Here is an 18,400-nt window from a genome sequence, read left to right on the forward strand (position 1 = left end):
TGGCATTGAAGCCAAATTTCTACTGGAGACATGCCCTGCAAGATTATGTTTAATGAAAGATGACACATAGGAGTAAATTGACATTGACTGATATATCTACTAAATTGTCAGAGAAAGCTTGTGTCTTTTACTTTGTAAAGTTTAACATTGCCTAAAATACTTACACACGTCCAGATCGAGCCTAATGTACAACGAAGAAACAAGCCTACAAGTAAACCACCCATGACTGTAAAAGACTATCATCCCAATCCCTCCCCTAGCCCTCTACCGCCTCCTCTCCGTTCCCTGCTGTCAACTCAACTGGCGTTACCCTTCTCTCTCATGGGCCTATGGGCGACTGTCTGGAGTGTCTGCCCACGAGCGTTGCCCGGGACAGCGCGCCAACCAACAGCGCGAGCTGTTCTTGGAAAAAAAAGAGAGAGAAAGTACAGTAGGCAACTGAAGAAAAGCAAGTAGGCTAGTCTCGAGATGCACTTAGGAGTTTATAGTTAATGCGTCGCCATCTTTGTCACTTTTTGAATATCATTTTGTAGCCTACGAAGGTCTCCTCGAAGGAAACTGATATAGCTTTTTATCCTTGACATGGCCACGCAATGATGAATGCTGCATTGCTCATAATCTCTGAATCATTTTTTCCTTGAATGTAGCCTACTTAACAGAGATTGCTGGTAGGGAATGCATTTCACCGTTTTGGTTTGGCGAAGTGACTCATATCAAGCGTGTCATGGGCAACACATGGAAGAAAGGTATGGATACAATGTAACTTTCCCTGAGAAATAGTTACAAAATAAACATGGCTACTGTAACTAGCTCGCCACCTAGCTGTAGAGACGCGCCTACGGAGAACACCGTCTCGACCCACTGATTATGAAAACACCCGCGCGAATGTTGCACTGTAGGCTATGCGTCCTGGTGGAATTATAACTCGCTTTCCTGGGAGGAGTTGTTATGTAATCAAAGCAACATCTAATGCATCAGGATCTAAGGATTGTTGTTGGCGCGAGCGAGGCGACCGGACAGCAACACCTTTCTATTCTCCGAAACGCAGTTTTAGGACGCGCTCTCGGTAAGTAGCCTACGTAGCCCAATTAAATATTGTATCAAGCTGTCATGGCAGTTTGTATTAATGTAGGCCTGTGTCAGTACTGTTTCACAGTGGTAGAATCACAGTTTTTGTCTGCATTATTTTAGTAGGGGAATGAACCTGAGCTGAAATGTTCGCATATCATATTTGTCAAGTCAGTGTTGCTGACACCAGCATTATAAGAGAGGCAGAGGACAGATATAATAGGAGAGAATAAGAAGCCTTGGACTCACCTACATTACAAATTCAAAATTAGATTATTTAATTCCATAATATTATTATTGTGTTATTCTGGTATTATTATTATTATTAATAATAATAATAATAATAATAATAACATTATTAATAATAATAATAATAATTCGATACTGTTTTGTTTATTTCGTTGTGCTATCATATTGGCAGCTACTCCCTCTACCTTATGCATTTAATCAAAGCGTCCTATGATGACATATATGACAACAACAACAATGGCACGTGTCATGTGTCATTCCAGTGTGCGGCATGCGAATATTGACACAATATTGGCCTATGTCGTTTTTCACACGGGTGCAAAAGCCGTCCTCAAAACAAACCCACCTGCTGTAGTGTGTTGTTGACGTTCACAGCATGGTAAATCAATGCTACAGATACAGCGCGGTACATAACATCCCTCCCGCTGCTCATACAGTATCTACAATAGCCAGCCTACGCAGCAGCGACCTGGGTACACAATGTACGACCACGAATAAGACACAGTAACTAAGAGAGGGATACAGGGAGGGGGAGATTGTGTGTGTGTGTGTGTGTGTGTGTGTGTGTGTGTGTGTGTGTGTGTGTGTGATGACATGTCCTCCAAGAGGAGAACTTCTTGATACCACCTCCTACTGTTTGAGGACTACACAGGAGCAAAAAAGCTTTGTAGTTGCAGCACAATTTGAAATACACTCACACTCAAAACATCAGTATATTATCGGATGCTCTGTCAAGTCTGTTCCTAGGGAGATGATAATGTCTTTGTAGTCATCGATGATAACAGCCGAAGTCAGATGGTGATGGTTGGATATGAGAGGCCATTATAATGATTTAATCCAGTGCTTTATAGCTTCCGAGAAGCCACAATGATTATAGTGTCAAGACTATCCATCATACTGCCATTGGCACTAGCTCCTGGCTTACTGTTAAGATAACGCTGAGATACGGTTGAAAGGCGGAACAGAGATAAAGCTATTAGCCTACCTGTGACTTATATGGAGTAGATGCACCGTTTATGTTTAAGCTTGTCACTTCCCTCACTTGAATCTTTCCTGGACACACCACCATCATTTTAATTTGATCTCTTATCTATTTGTTGACTTGTTACAACTAGTCTGCGACTTCCACATGTACTGCCCCCCTCTCTGTCTCCGTCTCTCTCCGATGTTCTATATTAAGATTTTTGTCTGTCCTTATATCTGGGTCAGACTACTGTAGTAGTATCTGTAGAGGTGGTTCGAGTTGTCCAGCAACACTGTCTGTCACTGTTAGTTCCCAACAGTCTGTTAGCAGCGACAGTTTGGTAACCTTGCTTGAGAGCTGAAGACTGTTACTGTATGATGCCTGTGCTTTGCTCAACAGGGCTAACATCTCCATGTCTTGGAGTTGTTCGGGTGACCCGGTTTGATCTAACCTGATTAGTCACAATAGCTTCTAACTGACTTCTGACTTGTCCCCTTTGGTTCCTGACGATATGGCTGTCTGTACTTTCAATTCAATTGACCCTTATTAATAACATGTCTCCAACCACAACATTTGGTTTCTGAACGCTGTACCACAGAACTGTTAACATTTGCTATTACAGTTGTTAATTTGAACCTGAAGTCTGATTTAAACTGTCCCAGTTAAGGGTTTGAGTAGGAACCCAGTAGCAAAAGAGGTTCAAAATGAAAACATTGTTCAAAAGCCTCTTTTATGGTTAAAGGGCAATAACGTGTTGAGAGACAGATGAGCTATTTCATAAGAGGTTCTCAAGAGAGAGCTGAAAGAATGCAAGACAGGGTGTGTTTCATTAGAAAACGGATGAGTGCTTCAGTGTGTGTGTGTGTGTGTGTGTGTGTGTGTGTGTGTGTGTGTGTGTGTGTGTGTGTTAAAGAAAGAAATAGAAAGAGAGACAACGATGGGAATAGAGAGGGACGATAGGGAAAGTGTGATACAATATGCTGTTTTTTTTGGCTGTGTGGCATAGCCTATTTGTCTGCACATAAACTAGAGAGAAAGTTAGTGTAGACCTACATATGTGTGTGTGTGTGTGTGTGTGTTATGTGTTTTAGAAAGAGAGAGAGAAGTATCGCTGTTCAGGGGGAATGTTATTGTAGGGTGTGTTACTTGCCGTAATGTCACATTAAAAGGCTATTTACAATGGGGTCAATGAAAAGCTTACTTGATTTAGAGGAAGCAAGGGGAGGGGAAGGAATTCACACTCCTTTCCAAAAATAAGTTTTACCCATTCCTACGGCTTTATATTACCACTACTGAGAGGGGAGGAGGGGAAGGGTCTTAACGTGAATGGAGGGATTGAGGTTGGAGAGGAGAAAAGGAAGGGAGAGGAGGAGGAGGAAATATGGTTTTGATTAACATGGATACAGTGCCTGGGTTGACAATTTCTCTGTGTGGTCTGCTTTGAGAGGGAGAGAGAGAGAGCGAGAGAGGATGAAAAGAGGGAGGAAATATGCCAAGGGATGCTGACAGACATGAAACAGGGACGGTTGGAGAGAAAATAAAGAGAAAGAGTACAGAGGGGAGGAGGAAAGAGATAGGTAGGGAGAACAGGGTTCAGGGGAGACAGTAGGGAGTGAGTGCCTGAATTACTGAGGGAGTGAGTAAGTGAGTGAGTAGTTGATTGATTGACTGATTGATTGATTTTTTTAAGTAGGGTCATGATAGGGATGGTGAAAAAGTAGGTTTAATATCTAGAGCACAAGCCCTTCAGATCTGTGATTGCTATAAGGATAGAAGGAAGAAAGGATTGATAAAGAATTTGAACAGGGCCCCTGTATTTCAGAAAGGGCAGACATTCTGGGAAAGGGCTGCTATGCTGCATGTGATTGGTCTCCTGGGGTTCTGTACAGTGAGATCATCTGTGTGCTCTGACTGCCTTGTAAAGTACCTAACATTTCACTCAGAAAGGGGACTTTTCTCAGTCATTCCTCTATTGGTTCTCATGCCTGAAGTCAGTGATACGACTAATCACCCCTCTTTGTATGTTTCTCTCTCTCTTTATCCACTCCATCACTCCTTCTCAGCTCAAGCCTGAGGGACAGACAGAGAGAAAGCATTGAACTGGTGGATTAAAAGAAAAAACCTCACCTTGGACTTGTATTCCATCTGTTCCTTAACCTCCTAACCCATCTGTCACATACCCTCTCACTACCTTCCCTTCTGGCTTCTCTAAAAGTGCTATACTGGGCATCCCACCACCACCCTCCCCTCCCCCCTGACATCTCTGATGGACCAGAGAGCGAAGGGGGGTCCACCTTCACCCACATACCCCCCTCTTCCCCCCACTACTCCACCCGAGCACACAGAGAAGGAAGCAGGGGGTGGAAGGAGTAGGAGGAGTGAGGGGGAGAAAGGAGGCGCAGTACTGGAGGTGCACATTGAGGGACGCTGTGGCGGCTCAGGGAAACGGCAGCTTCAGTGTCCAGACAGAGAAAGTAACTGCCCAGAGGGGAATGTACGATTTCGGATTGGACTCCAGGCCAAACGAACCAAGAAACCGCCCAAGATCCTGGAGAGCTACGTCTGCAAACCCGCCATAAGGACCTACCAGAGACCAGGGAGGGGGGACGGCGAGGGAGGAGGGGACAAGCAGGGGAAGACCACACCCCCACCTCAGGAGGGAGACAGAGAGCAGAGACAGGGGTTGGATCTCCACACGACTGAGACCAATCAGATGCCTTCCTCTCCACTACCACCATCATCATCATCATCATTATCACCACTACCATCATCATCATCATCATCGACAGCCCCTACAAGCACCACTTCCACCCCAGGCAACCCAGGGCCTATGCCAGCCAAACGGGTAAGGAGAAGGCCACTGCTGAGTGGATCTACTGGCCCACTGAATGAACATTTAGTGTTTTACTATTAGTTTAATTTACCTACATGGCCTACATATATTGAACTCAGTTTTGTTTGAAAGATTGTCATTTGTCACAACATAAAACCCCTCCTGAAACCCCTCCATTTACTGTGTGCAAATACATATTATCATATATTATGATGCATACTGTACTGTATGTACTGTATTTATGTTTATGTGATTCCTATTCAGTCATTCAACAACCATATTTTGGTGCAAAATACCCAGCAAATCTGTTTAGTGGTAATAAGGTCAATTGAGCTATTGTCACTGAAACCTAAGCTGCACATTTGAGCAAACTGGCCTATAAATAGGACAACAGCACAGCAACTAATACGAGCTGCTGATACAGGCATTGGTTCATCAGCTCTTATGACAATCACCCAGAGGGAAGATTATTGCTTTAGCTGCAAATACGCCACTCAAGCTGCTGCGCTCAGAAATTACAGGACAAGCATGAAATGTCAAGCCTCCTCATCTCTATCAGTGGCAATTTATAGCCACCAATAGCACAGCTGTGTCTCCCTCTTTCTCTCTCTCTCTCTCTCTCTTTCTCTCTCTCCTCTATCTATTTTTACCTCCCCTCCTTTCTCTACCTGCTCTCATTTATCTTTCTCTCCCACTCCCTTTCTCTTTCTTTCTGTGTCCCTTTTCCTCCCCCTCCCTCTCTGCCTTTGTGTTTCTCCTCTTTCTGCGTCAACCCCATTTCTGTTTCCACCACCTCACCTTCCCTTCTCCCTTTATTTGACCTCTTTTCTTTCTGTTCTCTTTGTGATTTTGCCCTCTATCGGCTTGTTAGCACTCAGCTAAGTACTACTGAAGCAAAACATTTAAAGCCTAGGCTATAACTAATCTAGATCACATAATGATACCTCAACATAACAGTCATTACAATCTAATATTTAAAAAATGTTTTCTTCCCACCAGGTCCCTCCAAAACTGGCCCACAAGAAGGGAGGGAAGTCAGATGTCCCATCTGAGAGACTGATTCCCCTTAACCTTCCTAATGCCAACAGCAAACTACCCCCACCTGGCACCAAACACCCCTCTCCCCAGGCTCAAACAATCCCCTCAGCCCCATCCCCCCACCCCCCGTCTATAGAGTGTATGGACCCCCCTCACCCGCCTAATGGTATGGCCCAGACCGAGAGAGGGTCTGCAGTCACCTGTGAATCTACATTACAGCCCTCAGTGGACAACAAAAGAGAGATGGAGGAGAGAGTGAACAAAGAGAAAGCAAAGGATGAAAAAGCTAGGCAGGATAGAGTGAAGGGTGAGAGATTGAGCGAGGGAAGCACAAAAAAGAAAAAAGGGAAGGAAGGAAAATCGAAGGATGATAGAGGAAAGGTTGGGAGAGTGAGGGATGAGAGGAGGAAGGATGAAACAGGGAGGGATGAGAAAGAGAGGAATTCTAAGCCCAGCCCAGAACTCCACAGGGGAACAGCTTACAATGGCAAACCCGATGAGACGGATAAACCAGGTGAAACAGATGACACAGCTAAACTAGAAGAACCAGGTGAGCGGTGTAAACTAGGTAACACAGGTAAACCAGATGAAATGGCTGAATCAGGTGACTCAGGTAAACTAGGTGAGCCACCAGCACCAGGCGGCACATGCAAACTAGACAAGATAGACACCATCTCAAGAGTTACTCTCTGTCCCTCCAACCCCTCTGCCACTTCACCCCCTCCTCCCTCTCTTGCTATCCACTCCCCTTCATCTGCCCCCACTTCGCCCCCACAAGACAGTCGACCGCTCAAGAAGCGCAAGGCCCGGCGCCTCAGCTGGACCAAACTAGTGAACCGGGCACAGAGACTGGCAGAGAACCAGGATACCCCCCTAGATTCCCCCCTGATCTCCACTACCCCCGCCACCAACATCTCCAACCAGCAGACAGCTGAGCCACACCAAGTCCCTTGTCCCTCCTCACCCCCCAGTCCCTCATCCATCTCCACCCAAACCAAACCCCGGCCTGTGAGACGACCCCCATCTCCCATCTGGATCCACATGTTGAAGTCTGATCCAAAACATCTGTCTGCATCTGAACGCCCCAACGCTCAGGCCAGAAAGAGAGGTCGCCCCAAGGCCAAGACCTCCAGCATAGATGATCCCCCAGCCAATCACTCTTCCAAACCTATCCCACCTGGGTTGCCTCCTCCAGGATGTGATGGGGCTCAGGACCCTCCTGTTCTGGACCCAGTGTTGGATCTAAGTCCAACCCTCGCCAATCCCAATCCCTTCAACCCCAACCCCACACCCAGGAAACGAGGGCGCCCCAAACGGCTACCCTCCTCCCCACCACAGACCCCACAGACCCCCACCCAGGACCAGAGGGGAGATGCACTGACCCCCCCTGAAGGGAAGAAGGGGTGTGAAGACCAACAACCTGAAAAGGGGAACAGGCAGCTGAAGATGAGGAGGATTATCGATGAGATGAAGAAGAGGAAGAGAAGGAGGCTACCAAGGGAGATGCTGTCTGGGCGTGGAGGGGGGGGTGAGAGAGGAGGAGAGGCGGATGGAGAGACCTCGTGTGAGGGTGTAGGACAAGTGTGTAGGCCAACTTTGGCCGTGACACACTCCCTCTCAGCCCTGTCTTCCACCTTCGGGGGTAAACTAGGCCCCCAGGTCAATGTGAGCAAGAGAGGGACCATCTACATGGGGAAGAGGAGAGGACGCAAACCTAAAAGTCCCTCAGCTAACCACTGCTCCATCTCCACCCCTGCATCTCAGTCTGCACTTTTCACCAGTCCCCCTGGTGCATCTCTCTTCTCCTCTCCCCAGCCCCAGTCCCAGCCTCCCTTCTCTCACCCCTTCCCCTCCCCCTCTCTCACCCACTCCAGTGGAGCCCAGAGCCCTTACAGTGATGGAAGCTTCACAGAACCAACCTCCTCCCTCTTCAGCCCTCACTCCTTCTCTCTCCCCTCCCCCTCCTCCTCCTGCGCCTCCCCTCGTCCTCTCTCCACCTCCTTCTCCTCCCCTGCATCCATGTCTCCCTCCCTGAAGAGGAGTTGTCCGTGTCAGGGAAGACATCACTTTCCCTTCCACCATCCATCCTGCAAGCTCTCCTCTCCTGCCCCTCACATGTCTCCCCCTCCACCCCGGCATCACCCGCCTGTCTCCCCCGCCCACATGAAAGAGGCCACGCCCTCACCTGTGAGCGAATCACACAGTGAGGAGACGTTGCCTAGCGATAGCGGAATCGGGACAGACAACAACAGTATCTCGGAGCAAGGGGAGAGGAGGGGGGGCAGAGGGGGAGGGGTAGCACTTAGGATGACCTCTGAGGTCCCAAGGTCAGGGGTCAGTCTAGGGGGTCAGAGACAGAGAGACCCCACTTGTGTGTTACTAGACCACCCCTCTCCTTTCTCATCACCCCTCTCTCCCATCCAGAGACACACACCCCCTGTTACTGCTCCAGCTGCCTTAGTGGGCCACAGAGAGAGACACAGACACAGACGGAGGTATGACTGTGTCTCCCCGGGCCCTTGCCCCTGCCCAGGGCACAGCAAGCGATCACACTTAGACCTCTGTCCTTGCCTCGGGCACAATGCACTCAAGAGACAGAAACACAAACGGAAGAGGAAGTACCAGCAGCTACTCATGCGCAAGCATGACCTAGACTTTCTGTCTGAACTGGAGGATCTGATTGGTCAATTCAGCGAGGTCCGTATTGGACGTCGTGATTGGGGCAGAGCTGGGCCAGGCCAGGGGTTCGATGGGAGTGGGAATGCTATTGGGGGTGAGAGACGCCTCTCTTCCCTCTCGCATCATTTCCGATCCAACCTTTTCAGGATCAACTTGAGTGGATACTACTCCCCTCACCCGCCTTACTCCCCTCACCCCTCCTCTTATCCCTCTCACCCTTACTCTCCTCACCCCTCATTCTCCCCCCACCACCTGCACCCCTGTCACCCCTCGGTCTGTGGCAGAAAAACAGACCGTAGACAGTGTGGCTGTCCCACTAAGTTCCAGGAGGGTGGAGAAGAAGTGGGCTACTACCGAGGGTACCCCTCTGCCAGGGAACTATACCCCCATCCTCACCTCCACCCCTCCTTTCCACTACCTCCCCCTCACCTGTATGCCCACCCCCAACACCTCCACCCCCCCCACCTTCTCCTGAACCCAGCCAGGTTTCACAGGAGGAGGAGTAGGCTGCTGAGGGAGGGGGGTGTGGGGGTTGAGGGTGAGGAAGAGAGTAGGGATGGGGTGTGTCTTGATTCAGGGTCCAGCCCTAGTCTCTCCTGTGGCTGTGTTAGGAGTGAACACAAACATCGTCACAGACACCATGAGCGAGATCAGGGGGGTGAGGAGGAGGAGAAGGAGGGCATGACAAGGTCAAAGTCAAGGTCAGAGTTCACCGCAGGGACAGGGGAAGGACGAAGTAGAGGGGTGAGAGGAACAGGAAATGTTTGGTCGATGGAGTCCCCATGGGGACGCAAGACTGAGAAAGACGCTTCTTCCTCCGCTACTGTTAACCCACCCACTGCCCCCTCCTCTTCATCATCATCCCCATCATCATCCTCGGGGGAGAGGCTAAAACACACACACATGCCTCTCACCTGTCTAGGGCTGGGCTCATCTCACCTGTCCAGATTTGGGGGGGGCTGGGGGGGTCAAGGGCTCCCCTGTCCCAAGAAAAGTGGGCTTGGAGAAGGAGGAGGAGGAGGACACTCCACCGCAATGTTGAAGGCTTTTACAGGGGGGCAGCAGACAGGCACTGTAGGAACACCAGAGAGAGAGGAGACCCACACACCCCTTTACAGCCCCTCTGTCCCCTTAACACACACAAACTTGTTCACCATGGCGACCGGAGGGAGGGGCCTGAGGAGCGGGGGAGCCAATGGAGGTCCAGGGAGGCCAGACTGGTCACAGAGGAGGGAGGAGTCATCATGGACAGAGAGGAGAGGATCAGGTGAGACCAGACTGGAGAGTGTGATGGATAGTCGCCACTGAGCTATTCTATTACTTATACCTTATAAAGACCTACTTTATGTTCCTGTAATCCAGAGCGTAGGTAGACGAGACCAGCCAACGAGACCAACCAAACGTTACCCTAACCTGCTGTGTGTCTCTGTGTCTGTGTCTCTGTGTCTGTGTCTGTGTCTGTCTGTGTGTCTGTGTCTGTGTCTGTCTGTCTGTCTGTCTGTCTGTGTGTGTGTGTGTGTGTGTGTGTGTGTGTGTGTGTGTGTGTGTGTGTGTGTGTGTGTGACTGCCGTCCCTCGAGCGGAACAAGGCCACTGTTGTGACATTGACATTGTCACTGAATAGAGATACTGTACTAAGTTTCCATTGACTCTCAGGTTTGCACAGAGGAGTGATACTACTGGGACAGTTGAGCTTGCAGAGAGTTGTTCCTCCTCAGGTGCTGCTGATACTGGAGATTATTTTGGGAGGAAATATGTCTCAGTTCTTTTTATAGCCAGCTTTAGACTTCCTCTGTTGAACAGTGTACTGTACAGTATGTGCATGACACATGGACTGTCACACACACACACACACACACACATACATACATACATATATACATAAACACACACACACACACAGAGACACACTCTCTCACAGAATCGTTTTACAACCCTTACATTACTGTACCAGCATCTCAGTGGGAATCGGCCAGAAATCTTCTTGGTCTGTACGAACCGCATGCTGTTTCAGCCCTGGGCTAAGAAGCGAACACAGTCATTAGTTAACCACCAGAGTTTCTATTTAAAGACCTGCCCATGCCTCACTGTCTATTCTGGCCAACACAAGCTGTTTGAGTTGGAAAAATCGAATGAGGAAAGAGTGGTCAGTGCTGTCAGGGATGTCGGAAAAATAGAGAAAGTGTAGATGACCTCAGGAGAAATGATGGATCGAGGGATGGCAGCTCACTGATAGTGGGGGAGGACAAAGGGAGAATGTTGTTTCTTGAGAGAGGAGGAATATGTTTGGCATTAGCACATCATCTAACCAAACACATGTGTCTGCGCACACACATACACACACACACACACACACACACACACACACACATACACATACATACACTTGAACATTATTTCTTCACTCTCTCTTGTCTGCTGCGAATGCAGTCTCATTGCATTCCATACTAGCTAGACTACACAGTTTGCCAAATTAAAGCTATGGTTTGTGTGTGTGTGCTTGTGCATGTGTGTGACTTATTGTTACGATTCCCAGAAAGAGAGCTGGTCATGGGGAATACTGGCAGTGTGGAGGAAATGTTGTGACTCACCTAATCTCTGTACAGCTGTGGCTGTGAGCAAGAGACTGACCACACTGCTCGCCTCCTGCTGTTTCAATCACTGATCCTAGCTGTCTCATTTCCTCCTCTCTCTCCCACTCTCTCCGCCCTTACTCCGCAATCTCCCCCTCTACAATTCACTCCCACACCCACCACTCTCTTTCTCTCTTTCTTTCTTTCTTTCTTTCTTTCTTTCTTTCTTTCTCTTTTTCTTTCTCTTTCTCTTTCTCTTTCTCTTTTTCTTTTTCTTTCTCTTTCTCTCTCTTCCTTTCCTTTTCACTCTCAGCTCCAGTGGCTGCCCTCTGGGCTGCAGGCTCACTCTCTGACCCAAGCAGAAGACGGCAAAGGCAGGGGAGAACAGGCAGCAACGTGGGGAAGAGAAGAGGGCCTGGACGTCCCAGGAAGCAGCCCCTGCCCTCCCCCATACCCTCCCCCGTGGTCTCCCCCATACCCTCCCCCACACACTCCCCCATGGGTTTTCTTTTGCCATCATCAAATACCCTACCAGCGTCTCCAACTGAGGAACATGTCCAGAAGAGAGACTGTGGGGGGGAAAGAGGTGAAGGAGGTGATACAGTGCAGGAAGTGATAGAAGCGGTGGTTCAGGGCAGGCGGAGCAGAGGACGGAAGAGGAGGGGTGCTGAGTCTCCTTGTCTCCTGAGGTAAAGTATCATATTTGGTATTGTTTTACAAATACACTAGCCTCTATCAATACTTACACAATCAAGCTCATGAATATTAACACATGGTTTACAGCACTGTGTGCTAAGCCAGTGCCTCTCTCTCTTTTTCTTTCTCTCTATCTTTCTCTCTGTCTCTCCCTCTTCATTCCTTCCTCTTAGTTCTGGAGAAGGTAGGCCTATGAGCCACACCTCCTTATTATGTATGGGCCAAACAGAGCTAAGCCAGCCTCCACCTCCCACCCTAACCATCCAATTAGATGAGAGAGCTGATCGGCCTCCCAGGAAGAAGTTTCAGAAAGCGGGGCTCTACTCTGATGACTACAAAACCACTGAGTGAGTTTATTCACATTAAACACACACTAACACAATACAGTTATCCTACTCTCACACCTCACCAAGACAATTAATCATGTTGACAGAATTCCACCTGTATTGGCTACAATAGATCTACAGGAGACTGTATAAACAGACCCTCTCTGTGGGTCATATTGTGACAGTGTTATCATGGTGTCTAAATGGGGTCCTCTGTTTCCTCCTGTCCAGCCCCCCCTCTCAGCCCCAGCAGTCCAGCACAGAGAACCTGGAGTACACACCAGGAGAACACCAGCACAGCCTCTTACCTGCTCCTATAAACGTCGGTGTGTGTGTGCGTGCGTGTGTGCGTGCGTGCGTGTGTTTTGGTGGATGGGGGGTGTTTTAGTTTCTGATTATATGTTTTCCCCCATGTCTTAACCGTGTCTCTCTCGCAGGGAAGTACCTAAGGCTGAAGCGGATTGATTTCCAGTTGCCCTATGACGTTGTGTGGCTCTGGAAGCACAACCAGGTAACTCTCATTGGCACAGCAGTGGAAGACTGAACAGTGATACTCTCCTAACATGTCATAGTCCCTGATGCAAGGCTCCAGGAAGGGGGTTCTCAGCTGGAAAGGGAGTGGTTGGGGATGGTGTGTGAATATGTGTATATGTGTTACAGTAATATGTTTGCCCACACTCATACACACCCGCCGTGTCACTGTGTTCCAGCTCCACAAGGAGTCTGAGGTCCCTCTGAACAGGAAGAGACCGTCCTGTGAGTACCCTTCAGTCAGCCAGGGATTCTGCATGTGAGACCTCAGTGGCTATTTAGGATGGATGGATGTCATACTGTTACCTCTGTCATACTGTCCCCCTCTCACTCATTATCTTCTTCCCAGGCCAACCCAAGGAGATAACCACGTCCAGTCCCCAGGCACTGGTGAGTGACAGAGAAAGATATTTTCCATTTTGTCTGACATTCAAAGACTGTACAATTCCATACAAAGACTGTAGATCCCCACATTTCCTGCCATTGATCAGCTTCCTCTAAGGTCCTCTCTCCCTCCCCCTTCCTCTCTTCAGGACGAGTGCTCTGGTGGAGGTACAAAGCTTTTCCCTCACCTGGACATGAAGCCTTTGACCAGCAGTGAGCGGTAAAGAGAAACACCACCATGATTCATGTACAGTGCAACAACATTTCCAACATGTCTGTATTGGCAAATTAATGTGAGATGGTACCTTATGGTACCTTAACCTTGTATCTGTGTTTGTGTCTGTGTGTGTTGGGCAGGGGCTTTGTACTGAGGCATCACGTATTCCTGGTGAGGAACTGGGAACTGGTGAGACAGAGACAGATACAGCTCAGGACTGAGAGAGAGGGGGAGCAAGAGAAGGATAGAGATGTTTGCTGTGACGGAGCCGATGGGAATGACAGCTACATCAAGTCAGGTCCATGATGCAAGTGTGTGTGTTAGTTTTTGTTTCTGTAGGTGTGTGTGTGTGTGTGTGTGTGTGCGTGTGTGTGCGTGTGTGTGCGTGCGTGTGTGTGTGTGCGTGTGTGTGTGTGCGTGTGTGCGTGCGTGCGTGTGTGTGTGTGTGTGTGTGTGTGTGTGTGTGTGTGTCTCTGTCTGTCTCTATCTCTGTGTGTTCAGTTTTGCATGCAAATGGTTGTCTTTCAGCTCTGTTGTTGTGGTTATATGGGTGAAAACATGTGTGTGAATATGATTGTGTGAGCATTTATTATTTGTGAGTTGTCTTTGAGTGTGTGTTTATAAAGGTAAACATGTACAATATGTTCAGCTCAGTTTGTCCAAATGTTTGGTCTTTGTACCCATATCAAATTCAGGATTACACACACAGTGGTTTTCCGACCGCAGGAATAAGTGTTTTCCCATTTCTGTCATCCCTTCACTTGCGTCCAGGAACATTCAGCAAGAATCTACTTTCCCATAAACTATAAACCCAACCTTTATTTCCATCAAGCATTCACAAACTGAGCATTGACAGACACACACACACACACACAGTGTTGGGGAAGCTACTTACCAATCACTTTGCAATTGAAGAAGTTAAACTACACCAAAGCTACCCTTGAGAGAAATGTAGTTTGTCAAACTAATAAGCTACTTTGAAAATGTAGTTCAATATATCGAAACTATGTAGGGGGGGTGTCTCTCTCTCAGAGAGAGAGAGAGAGAGAGAGAGAGAGTGCTAGGGACTCTCTCTTTCTTTCTCTCTCACTCATCAAACCAACTGTGCTTTCACATCCCTCATTCTACAGCCTCTCCTGTAATCTAGAGGCAGGTAGAACAACACCTTATTACAGCCAATCAAAGGGCTCGATCTTACAGCCAACCAGAGGGCTGGATTTTACAGCCAATCAGATGGCTTGATATTACAGCCAATCAGAGGGCTCCTTTTTCCTTTTATTTGCTGTGTGATTATAATTTTTTTGTGAGTAGTGACAGTAGTTAGCTACATGGCAAAAAAGTAGTTAACTACTGAAAACACTACTAAGTTTTTAATTTAGTTCTACTACCACCAAGCTACTGCAAAATGTAGTTAAACTAATAGTTAAGCTATATGTAGCGGAACTGCTCCCCAACACTGCACGCACACACATGCACACTCTCTCTTTCACACATACACAAGCATGCACGCACACACGCACGCACTCTTTTCAACATCTTACCAAAACTTGAATTTGGAAATTAAATGAATAGCTTTTATAGAATGCTGTTTACATGGTGTTTTGGTAACTCCCCATCTCACCTGCACTAATGTGTAGCACCTGACCTTTGACCCTCAGGTCAGCCAATGGGGCTGAAGGAGAAGGTTGTACCCACTAGCGACCTCCTCTACAAGACGCAGTGTACCCCTACCCCTCTCTGTCCCAGGCCTCATGTGAGTGCTAACTTAGTAGAATGTCCCCTGCTTCAAGTGTAACGTGTTCATATTAAGTGCTTTTTAGTGTTACAGATGTTCCCAGATAGAAACACTTGTGCTTGTCTTGCAAGCATGTTAAACAATGTTAAATGACATATCCCATCTACTTTCACTACAGCTTGCCAAGCCTCAGACCAGACGAAAAGAAGAAGAACAGAGAGAGGAGGAGGTGAATAGGAGAAAGGTGCAGAGAGAGCGGCTGAACATCTTACTCCTGAAGCTGCAGCATGAGTGAACGGTGAGAGAGAGAGAAAAGTGAAAGAGGAGACAGAGGGGTCAAAAATAGAGAGTTGTAGGAAAAGATGAGGATGTGGTAGGGATGGAGGGATGATTTTTTTTTTTACTCATTCTGACTTCTCCCCCTCTCTCGTGATGACAGGTGTGGGACACCTCTTGGAGAGGGACCAGGCCAGTGGTTGGACAGGAAGTGATTCATTAATGCATTGAGTCACATTAATGCTCCTGTGAGGTCACTGTATGTGCCTCAGAGAATGACTGAAGAACAAGAAGAGAGGAGGATAAACAGATGAGAGAGAGAGAGAGAGAGAGAGAGAGAGAGAGAGGGAGAGAGAGAGAGAGAGAGAGAGAGCTCCCACTCCTCTGTGTCGGTCACTCTGTTCTGTGGAGATCACACCAAGGATGAAACCATGGAAACTGTGTTGGAGGCAGACCTTGAGACAGTTGCTGTGGAGGACACAGACACACACCCACACACACACACACACACACACACACACACACACACACACACACACACACACACACACACACACACAACCACAGAGAAGAGAGAGAGACCTCCACCACAGAGACACAAACCAGCTCAACTGAATTTGCACTAGTGCTGAATAAAGCAGCACACTAAAGACTGCAATTGACACAATACAAATGCTCAGATACATACACAGATACATACATACACACACACACACAAACACACATAAATATATGTGTGTGTATATATATATGTATGTATATATGTATGTATCTATATATGTATATGTATATATATATATATGTGTGTGTGTGTGTGTGTGTATATATATATATATATATCTCTTATTTTGGCACCTTACAAGCAAACTGACCAATCTGTCAGTATAAAAGTGGTTGGTTCAGTATAGTATATGGACCCTATGTTACTCTGGTTGTTCTTATTCTGGTGTTTCCCAATGATGGGAATTTGTCCTGTTGAATAGCTGAACAGAGACACAGAGGGTTGTGTCTCAATACTTGTCTTCTCTTCTTCATCTATACTTATCTGAGGTCTTAGTATTGGAAATGACTGAAGCTTTAAACGGTCCAGTTGCTCACATAAGTGCAGATGAAGTAAAGGAGACGAGGAGAGGAAGCCACTTCAGACTATTGAGACACAGCCATGGTCATCTCTGCGTCACTGGAACATGATCAGGTTCAAGGAAGCGTGGCTTAACTAGCGAGTAGATTGGCAAAGTTTGGTGTTACCAGAACTGACATCAGTAAAAAGGGGCTCCACTGCAATAGTTTCTAATAAGGTTTTTAGAAAGAGAATATTTTTGAAAAGGCAACTCATTAATTCTACTATTAAAGGAATATATTGTAGTTATATGATGAATATAGGAATATGATATTGTCATGATTATGATTATGTTGCATATTGTTTCAGGAGTGTAGGGAAGGAGTATAATGTTGTTTACTGTACCTGACAGCCTTTGATAATGTCAGAGCAGAGGTGAGAGAGAAAGATTGTGGTGTTCTTATCTAAGGGAACATTACAGTAGGTCTACTGCACTCAGTCAGTGGTGAATGTATACAGTAATATCATTGAATTCCTTTTGAATGTACATGTATACAGAGAGAGTAGGGAAATAAGCTCACAGGATTATGCAGTTTCTCTGACATTAGTAATGTCATTTATTAGTATTATACCTAAAAGGAAAAGCTAATAATCAAAGGCCTTTATTTTTGAAAAAAGCTAATAGTCAAAGGCCTTTCAGTGTTTGAAACATTAAACTAACTGACCAATGGAAAATTGGAACAAATATTGCTCCAAATTGACTATGATTGTATATGACTTTTGTTTTATGTTTTTTAGATATTTTTTTTTTTTTTCCAGGCATGGATTGTTATTTTTTTCAATTTGGTCAGACAATCAGGAAGATACATTAGAGTTACAGATTGTAAATGTTTCATTTGTACAACTCTTTTGGTGTTGTGGCTTCTAACACCAAGCCAAGAAAGTGCTATTTCGTTTATGGTTTACATGTGTACTATCTTCTTCCTCTTAATTTTTAAAGTAAAAACACTACTTAATTGCCAGCGGTGGATGATTAACTTTATAGGAAACATAAATATAGTAGTTATTTATCTAGTTTGCATGAAATGTAACTTTTGCCATAGATTGCTGCTCATAATGCACCTTCAAGGAAATTCTATTAAAAAGAACAAAAACATTATTCAGTGTCACAGAATGGGATTTAAATTGTTTTGCCTTTATATCAATAACAATAAAATGCTGTTTTCATCTACAAAACGTTATTCTTTACTATTCTTTTCATTTCAGTTCGTCAAAATGGATGTATAAATATTGCCAAAGCAGAGGAGTTTTAGATGATAAATGAAACACTACTATGCAGCACACTGTACTGCTCTATTTACTGACTCATGGTGTCATGTTGCTGTACTACTGGTCTACCTCATGGACCTTACGTAACTACAATGACATTCATTAGACTAACAGTGCCATCTAGTGGTGTGAAGGTGATGCGCCAGTGATGCAGTTTCCCTCCATGATGACCCTTATTGGAGGACATATCTTCAAAAGAACATCCTATCACATGGGGAGGGCTGCATCCCATTCTTCTGCCCTCACTCACGATCCGCCAGATCAGTGTGGATGAAGCAGAGTAAACCAAGTGCAGAGACAACTTTGGAGTTGTGCCTCTGGTTTACGTGACTATATAGGCCTAAATATCTGGCTCCCACCAACCTGCTAGGTGAGTATTAAGCACACTCTCCCACCCTACTACCCCTGTAATAAAGTAGTGGCTTAGACCAGGAAGTGGTATA

General features: G+C 46.5%; 1 protein-coding gene across 6 annotated transcripts; it reads left to right on the forward strand.

The window, feature by feature from the left end:
- The first annotated feature begins 574 nt into the window (after positions 1–574).
- On the forward strand, positions 575–17,864 carry LOC310811133 (uncharacterized protein). Of its 6 annotated transcripts, none has more exons than XM_083679199.1 (14): positions 575–1,066; positions 4,345–5,126; positions 6,114–10,098; positions 11,717–12,092; positions 12,273–12,446; positions 12,657–12,751; positions 12,863–12,936; positions 13,136–13,181; positions 13,306–13,346; positions 13,490–13,560; positions 13,698–13,855; positions 15,216–15,310; positions 15,471–15,590; positions 15,732–17,864. In XM_083679199.1, the coding sequence occupies exons 2-13, from the start codon at positions 4,548–4,550 to the stop codon at positions 15,585–15,587; spliced, it is 5,811 nt and encodes a 1,936-aa protein (XP_083535325.1). In that variant the 5' UTR covers positions 575–1,066; positions 4,345–4,547; the 3' UTR covers positions 15,588–15,590; positions 15,732–17,864. The 6 variants fall into 6 exon arrangements, 3 of the variants coding, with proteins under 3 accessions (XP_083535325.1, XP_083535326.1, XP_083535327.1); XM_083679200.1 differs by having other exon boundaries at positions 575–746; XR_014554457.1 differs by lacking the exon at positions 15,732–17,864 and having other exon boundaries at positions 13,698–13,850.
- Positions 17,865–18,400: the final 536 nt, after the last annotated feature.

The sequence above is a fragment of the Argentina silus genome, assembly GCF_951799395.1.
Source record: "Argentina silus genome assembly, chromosome: 10".
NCBI classification, from domain to species: Eukaryota; Metazoa; Chordata; class Actinopteri; order Argentiniformes; family Argentinidae; genus Argentina; species Argentina silus.

Coding starts and splice junctions, on each gene's coding strand:
- LOC310811133 (XM_083679199.1), top strand. CDS start 4,548: ATGGACCAGAGAGCGAAGGGGGGTCCACCTTCACCCACATACCCCCCT. Junction 5,127..6,113: donor GGCCTATGCCAGCCAAACGG/GTAAGGAGAAGG, acceptor TCTTCCCACCAG/GTCCCTCCAAAACTGGCCCA. Junction 12,447..12,656: donor GATGACTACAAAACCACTGA/GTGAGTTTATTC, acceptor CCTCCTGTCCAG/CCCCCCCTCTCAGCCCCAGC.